This window comes from Merops nubicus, unplaced genomic scaffold (assembly GCF_000691845.1).
Source record: "Merops nubicus isolate BGI_N331 unplaced genomic scaffold, ASM69184v1 scaffold37438, whole genome shotgun sequence".
In the NCBI taxonomy this organism is placed as follows: Eukaryota; Metazoa; Chordata; class Aves; order Coraciiformes; family Meropidae; genus Merops; species Merops nubicus.
In genome coordinates, this window is record NW_008624391.1 from 25,428 (window position 1) to 33,875 (window position 8,448).

General features: G+C 38.8%; 1 protein-coding gene across 1 annotated transcript in view; it reads right to left on the minus strand.

The window, feature by feature from the left end:
• Positions 1–5,488: 5,488 nt before the first annotated feature.
• The window catches only part of LOC103777800 (multiple C2 and transmembrane domain-containing protein 1-like), a gene marked incomplete at both ends in the record, with an annotated part of 5,424 nt that continues 2,464 nt past the window's right edge, over positions 5,489–8,448 (minus strand). Inside the window, 4 exons of the mRNA XM_008945364.1 lie at positions 5,489–5,608; positions 7,412–7,486; positions 7,850–7,951; positions 8,328–8,430. Coding sequence (XP_008943612.1) covers positions 5,489–5,608; positions 7,412–7,486; positions 7,850–7,951; positions 8,328–8,430 — 400 coding nt within the window. The remainder of the gene's footprint in view (positions 5,609–7,411; positions 7,487–7,849; positions 7,952–8,327; positions 8,431–8,448) is intronic.

Genomic DNA, 8,448 nt, shown 5'->3' on the forward strand with positions numbered 1-8,448 from the left:
CTGCTCCACTTCATCCTCCTTCCTGCTGGTGAAGACACAGCTGACAAAAAGCTGGAAGACTCTTGTGTATGTGTGCAGCCTGCATCAGAAATGAATCCTGTAGCTGGCCTGGCTGCTGCCGTGGCACTTTACCTCTGCAAATCTCTCTTTTGAGAACAGGCAGTTCTGACAGCAAGAGGAATTTTTGGAAAGGCCTTTTTAGGATGTAAGAAGTTTTTGCACCTACCTCACCAGCACTTCTTCCAGTTTCAAATTCCAGTCAACACATAGCAAAGACAATCCCATGGCCCACTTCACCCAGGTTTAGCAAAAATCACTTTGAAGGTCTTTATATGTTATATCCTCAGGAATGGTATCAACAATGGCAAAATCTATGAGGTTTTAAATATGTCTGCAAAATTTTGACTCTCCTACAATTACAGTGTGGGGAAAAAAGGAAAATATTAATAACTAACACAAGTGCATTCGCACTCCTGATGGTACCATATCAAGTCTCTCCCAAAACAGAAACCCTGTCCTCCAGCTTTGACTGGCAGTTTCTTCTGGAATGTGCAGTGGTGGCAACTCCCCTTCTTAACAGGGAAAACCTAAGCAAGTTGAGAAAATAGCTGTCTCGTTTGCTGCTAGGGACCAGCTCTTATTCCTCCCGTTTCCTTCTCGGTTTCAGTTAATTAGCATGACACCACCACAATTAGATGGTGCATGAGCAGAGAACTAACACTTAATCAAAGGCTAGGGATGCTGTTATGTCATTTTCACACATGAATTGTGTAATGTTAGAAGACAAAAGCCAAGGTGAGTTAGGCCTGACAAATGACTTGGATGCAGGGCCAGTCATTTTATCAATATTTCAAAGCCTAGGAAAGAGAAGCATTTTCTATGAGCAGGTGTGTATACGTAGAGAAAGAGTAGGATGGATTAAGATGAGGAATAGGGGAATGTGTCCACAGAAAGCTTTAATTTGAGGACATACTGAAAAGCAGGGGTCTGATCATGTGAGGGTACTCTGCTTCCAAATGAGAAAGGAAACAAGTTTATTTTATGAGTAACAGTTAAATGCTCAAGCAGGCAATTAAGGTGCTTTACTGAGGCCATTTTGGGACACCAAACACTTTGAAGATTATATATTCCCTCATATTTCATGTTCAATGTTCCTCTAAGTAAAATATGTGGCTCCCTTTAGTTACTCAGTTATGAATTGTACTTTAAAGGCAAGGGGACATTTTTGATAATGCACATCTTAAACTTTTCATTAAACTACCAAATTTAAATTCTACCTTTTTGTGCACTCTGACATTTTTGTCTGGCATTTTCATTAATTTTGCGACATACATAAATGTAGCTGAAATGTTAACTGATCAATACTTTGTCTCTCTCATGTAGCACTAGAGCGAAGCTCCCCAAGGACCACGCAGCAGTACAGAAATTAAATGTGTAAAATATCAAATGTTAATGTTAAACACAGCAGCACTTACTGTATAACGACTGAAAAGGCTAAAAGAATTCCAAATGGACAGATGGTAGCACAAATTATCTACAATCACATTTAAAGATTAAAGTTTGTCCCGTAAAATAATTCATTGACTCACGCTGAAGTGTGTCCTTTTACTGATAGCTCAGTTGTCCAATTATTTTTGTGCTCATTACAGTGAGAAATGACAGTATTGGAAAAAAAAAGAGTGTACACTTTTTTCCCCCTACGTTGCACCCACTGACATCTGCAAGAACACAAATGTCTGGTCAAGAAGCTGATGGAAATTAGGCCCAATTTAGCAGACATTTCAGTGCCCAGAGTAGATTAAAGGGAAATTATCCACTTTTGCATATGCTAATAAAGTTCTTCTGCCTGAAACGTACCGTATTAATTATTTTTTTAAAAAAAATTATTAAAATTAATTGCTAAATAATACAAAGGTCTGTTTTGAAAACAGAAAATCGTGTGTTTTTTACAGCAAAGGCTCTCTCTATGTATTCCATTATTTTCCATTGCATTTTGGTGCTTAAGAAGCATAAACACAAGCATGTAACACATTCTTGATCGGCCTCTAGACATAACAGGGCTATATGTCATATAATAAAGCTCTTCTGGAACTGAATTTAACACTCTTGCTATACACTTTAACTGCTAGTAAATATGGAAAAGGAGGAGAGACGATCAAATCTTCTGCTGGTTCAAATCCAAAGTCATATTCTAGCCAGATTAATTTATGTTTCATGAGTGACTTACAAACACCTTTGAATATCTGAAAAATAACAGCTAATAATACATCATGGTTATATTAGAAAAAAAATATAAAAACTTATGTGTGGGTAGCAATTACTCTTCTGCTGTGAATTACTGAGACGCAGGAAAAAGAATTGAGTCAAAACCTTAAGTCATTCAGATAAAATCCCTGGGGAAGGCGATGAAGTTTGAGAGAAACGAGTAAAATATTGTTACGAAAACACATAATCCAGAACATCAAAGGTGTAACTTCTGGGTTTCTGCACTTCTAGGCACAGCACGGGCACTACCAGTCATTGAGATGCTGCCTTTGGATACATTGGAAAAAAAAATACCCTAAACCTTTAGTAAAGCATTTCCTTTCTTAAAATGTCCCAAATAATGTAAAAGTTTGGGGCAGCTAAGTTCTGGAGTATAAGTAATCAGCAAGCCCCTGCAATGAACACTTCTAGTCTTGATGACTGACATCATGTCTCTTTAGGAGAATGACTTTAAAAGTCTCTGCAGAGAGCACTTCAGCATGTGTAGAGCATAACACAGGTCACTGTAGCTTACTAGAGTCACCACGCTGACCAAAGCTTTCTCTGGGTCTCCCAGAGTATCCCTCCTTTCCAGTTCTCTTGCTGATTACCAGTAAATTACTACATTTCTGAAAAATCAGCTAGTCTGTCAGCATTTCTGCACGAGTGGTTCTCCACAACAGTGGCCCCATCAGGGAGTAACGTGTCACACGGGGTGAGGTGTGACACAAGGGTACCTCTAACTGCAATGCCAAGATCTTGGGGCAATGGAAGACCTGGAAAATCCACCTGCACACAGGTAACAGGTGTGAAGTGGCTGTAAATCTGAACCAGGATGTCATCCACCAAGGGACACCTCCAAATCCAACAGGACAGAAGGAATGGTTAGTTTAAAAGTTTACTTCTCCTACATTATTTATTAGTCTGCCTACAGAGCTGGAAAGCTCCAGAACAGCCTATTTCTCATCTCCTTTCTGGCACTGACATTTCACTGTGACATTCTCCAACCTCTGGGAGACAACTTCAAGAGGAGATACGATTTGTATAATAGTGAAGAGATGAAAATGATACATATAAGTACAGCTTTTTTTTATAGAATCTATTAAATTCCAGTGTAACCTTTGTGCAAGCATAATTCAGCATTACATGTGCAAGTGAACTACTCTCAGATTTTCAAGGGCCTGTGATAACGATGAAACTTCAGAAACCATCTTAGTCCAAAGCTTACAATCACAATAGAATTTCATGCAGATTTGACCAGGCTAACAAAAGCTTATCAGTGTTTTGCCCAGGGAGGGGATGGACAGAATAACATCATGCTGAAAAGCTCAGGTTGCACTTTGGATGCAGAGCAGGAGCACATCTGTGAAGCCACAGCACTGATGGAGACATAACGAGCCCATAACTACCACAACCACCACCCAGCAAAAGAAACACTGAAAGGAAACCCAGAGAAGCAGGCTTCTGGGACACAGATATATGTGTGAATACAGCTATCTATATAAAAAAACAGGAACACGATTCTACTGCAATACACTCTAACTACCATATAACAACATACACTCACTACACACCTCCCTGCTCAAATTTTGTGTTGTGTGTGTTTCCAATGACTTATTATGACATTGAATTTCTTCTGTGACTGGAAACAATTACAGTTCCACAGCAACACAACTTCTTCCATGGCCACAGCAGCACACCATGAGAAAGAAATAATTTCATTTGCCCTAAAGAATAAGATATCTTTACATTTGGGATGGGTGCTTCACATCTGTATTCAAATCAGACTGGGACAGGTGAGTATTTACTAACTGGAGCAGTAACAGCAACAGGAATGTTTGACTTTTATGTAAAAACGTGTGTTCTCCTGTGAAGTTTTGATCATTTAAAACTGAAATTAGACCATTTTTCTAAATTAGCAACCAGGCTTATATTTTAGCACAGAGTGCAGTTACTACAGATGTTAGTAAAAGTGTAAAAACCCTGAGAGTCTGGACACCACACCTATCTCCTGTACTCTTGATGAACATTGCACCCAAGGAACCACAGCTTGCTGCCAACCTCTGACAGGCTGCAGCAGGGTTTAACAAGCCACTCAGTGCAAACTGTGCCCTGCTAGAAGAAACTTCCTGCAAAATGGTGTGATTTAGTGACACAACAAAGTACCATGTTTTACCACTCCACTGCAGCCAGACCAAATACCTGGTTTCATGTCTCCAAATCTGAGCCACCTGAGCTGCAGGCACCTATGCTGGGAGTACTGTCTCCCTCTGTAATTATTCAAAAAAAAAGACTGAAGACACTCCCTGTTCATATTCATGATGGAGAGGCTCCTACCTTCAGTATTTCACCCAACTTAATAAATTTAGATGTTCAGAACATGTGTCCTTGCATACATTTTTTACTCCTAGTGGGACTCCCTGAGGCAAGAAACAAACAGGGACTCTGGTCTTGCTCATGAGGTTTTCAAAATAAAAAGAGATTCATCTGGGAAATGCAATACATTCTACAGTTGTGTTGGAATTTTCAAAATCTAACAGGAAAACAGAAGTTAATATTAATGAAGCTAATGTTTATAGAGCAACAGCAGCTTCATTTAAACCACTAAAAAATGAATTCCCTGAAAACTCAATTAGGCCCAAAGACTGATGTCTAAAAGGTACTAGTTTGCTTGAATTAATGACTTTGAAATTGATCTTGTTAATTTGTTTTGCTTTGTTTTTTTTTTTTTAAACCAGAACCACTAAATCTTAGTAAGGAAGCAACTCTTTGGGCCCAGAGCTTTATAGTACTAAAAAAGTTACAGGCGTAACACCTATTGATATGCAGAGGGCAAAATAACTCTGATTTTCTATTAATATTTAAAGCACACATGAAATATTCAGACCAAGGTTTAGAGTAAATACTCAATCTACAAGGGGACCAAACAAAATTTAACATAAGTAATGTGTGAGAAGCTCAAGGTAGATCCATAATTTGCTGACTGTATTTTATCCCTTGCTTTTGTTATTTGTACAATTAGAAATTAGCAGACCCCCTCCCAAATTTCTGTCTTGTTTGTGTGACATTTAAAATTGAATTACTTTTTTTAAAAAAAAGAATAAATATGATTTGCAGTGTCTTCATAATGCAACGTTTTAGATGCAAAAAAGAATCAGAATTCCCCACATCAACACTGTGTTATCACTCAGTCTAGAACACAAATACACTGAGGTGATTAACAACAATATAAAGTAGCTCATACCATAAAAGCAGCAAGACTTCTTGGAGGAGAATCCCAGTCAAAGCAACTGCTAATGTAGTAGGCAGCATTTATGAGCACCATGATGCAACGCTTCATCCGGATAAAGTTTCTCAACAGGAGCTGTTAGAAAGACAACAGAATGAAAAACGTTCCAAAATCCCAAAAACTACAGAAGAGGCTCATGTGTACAACATTGTCATTGTTAATTCCTGTGAAGACTGGGAAATTAACGTCTTCAGCTCTCTAGCTCACAAATTGAGAAAGGTAAGTTTAAAATTTGAGAGACTAGGAAGAGTGTTTGTTGGTTGTGTCAAGAGATATTTGTCAAGTTTGATTCCCAACGGTACCCAAATTGTTATTCAATTTTAAAAAGCCATTTGCAAAATGTCATGAATCGTTTTGTTATTAGGATTTCAGAATTTTATAAAGTAGGCAAGACCTTTCCCATTCTCCAGTACTTAACTAATTTTGGCCTTCCTTAACAAAAAGATGCACAGGACATTAACCTGAAACGATACAAAATCACTGCTCTGATCTAGTCAATATCACCCACACCCTTTAGGTCCAATTTTTCCTTCATTTATAACAGATTTGTCTCCTGTGATGTATTTCGACCACACATTTTAAAGTATTTATCAAAGTAACTTTAACTGCTTACATTCAGTCTATACAGAGATGAGACATAACAGCGCTGAGTTTTTACCCAGGTGAACTCTTAAATCCTCTAACATGGCAACACATTTGACCAAAAAAATTGAACAAACCAGTGACTGACTGAATCTGTGTATCAAGAGGCACAGAAAATGCTTGGTAGGCAAGACATTCACTCATGCAAAATGTTCTAAAATGCAACTGCATCAGTCACACACAAAGATTTCTCTTTTTCTCCTGCCCTAAGTGGTATTCTGGGGAGGCATCCCATGCATGCCAATTAATAAAATGAACAATGCAAACTGGGTATTTAAAGTTCACTCCCCCTTTTCTGCCATTTTCTGTTATGATAGGGGGGAGAAGAATGAATCTTGAATCAAAGGCCTTGCTGCTTCTCCACTGGAATAGCAGTGCAAGACGCAGCTGTAGGGACTGCATTATGTGCAACAGTTAAGAAATAAATATTTTTTGTGCCTTGAAACCTTTTTTTAATGAAATATACTATACAACTGATAAAAAATTTATCCAGCAGATAATTTAAATTATGCTCAAATCTATAAGCTTTCAAAATAAAAGACAGTTTTGATGTCTTTTCACTGCAAACATCAAACACGTTGTTCCCATGGTCCGGCCCAAAGCCCACGTCTCTCCCACTTCCATCATTTGTGGAACAGGAAAAACTGAATCAAAAGCAGTTCAAGTGGAGAAAAAGGTAAGATGTTAGTTTATTTGTTTTTTACCAAAGCTTTAAAACTATGAGTAGCAAAAATATCCAGGAAAAAAAAAAAAAAAAAAGATGAAGGGGTCCAGATGTTTCCTACCCACAGGGCTCTCAACTGTGACACAGGGATTTAGTCTGCCTCCAGCTTTGATTCAAACTTCACTCAACTAACTTATTTAGAAATTGGCTAGAAGAATGCTGAAAGTCTCTCCACCCTGCAACAAATGGAGAGCTTTCAGGTCAAGGTTAACAGCAAAAATTTATGCAAGACTTAGTTTACATGCACCTGTGCTATAATCTGATACGTGTGGAACCTGATGTTTTCAACTGTGTTCTTATTCACGTATTTCATGGAAATTAAGCTGCAATTTATAGAGGAGACACAATAAACCCATGTATTTTGTTTCTGACTCTTCCGACCGATCATATTCTTTTGTAACCAGGTAATGAAAATGTTATTCTTTACCCTCAGCAGTATGATACCAGATATTTGGACCTGCACACCTGATATTAAGGCTTTCGGAAAGGATTAGTGTTTCCTTACTCTTTACCTGTTTGGACAGCCTGTTTTCCTCTTCAATGTACTTCTCTTCTTTGGGCATTAAGGTTCGTATGCTGGCTTTCACCTGTGCATTAAAACACGTGTCAATATTTCAAGCTTACTTGCTCCTTACTAATAACACACAGACACAGACACAGACACTTCAATTTGCAAAAATTACGAAGTTTCAGAGGCATGGCTGCCAAGCTGTGACACACAAACAGCACACACAGAGCCCTGAGCTGCTGCTCCTTGCACTAGCAGCAACAGCAGCAGCAGCAGCAACAAAAAGAGTGGGTGTGCCAGGCAGTGGCAGAAGAGTATTCTGTGGTATACATCAAGGTTTAGAGAAAATGGAGAATGACAGAAATTCTCTACAAATCAGGCACAAAAGCTTTCATGAAACTGAACTCTTTAGCAGTACAAAAAAGCCAAAGTTAAGACTTACAGCATTAAAAATCACATCTATTTCAAGATAGATGACCCCCTTTGTTGGCCCTGTCAGCTGCTTGTTTTTCAAGACGTAGGCTTTCTGTTCACCATTTTGAATCTGCAGGAAAAGGACATGACAGCCGTCTGTCTCGCGGTCTCCGCTGAATACACCCCCCCGGTGACCCCTGACCCCCAGCTGCTGAAACTGACAGAGAACCCAAAACAACTGTGGCAAGTCTGACAAGTACCTGTTCATTACCAGGACCGAGTCTGTCAGGAAAAATTAACTATCATGGGATTCAACATGGCCGTGAATTGAGTATGTTAAAATTTTAGTGTTCTTATTACAGACCTTGGTTGAGAAATGACAGACACAGAGCTGCAAATCTTGTTTTAAATTTTTTTTTTTTCCCCCTTTTTTCTTTTTTTTTTCACCCCCCTCCTCCCTTCAGCAGGGGAAATTCAGAGCGGGATGTCAGGTGGAGGAAACTCACAGACAGCAACGGTATAGCAACTTTGCCTAGAAAGTCAGCGCTCCGATCGCGGTCTTCGTCATAAACTGTCACTTCCAGCACCGAGTGGATGTCTTTGATATTGCTACAAAGGGAGAGGCAC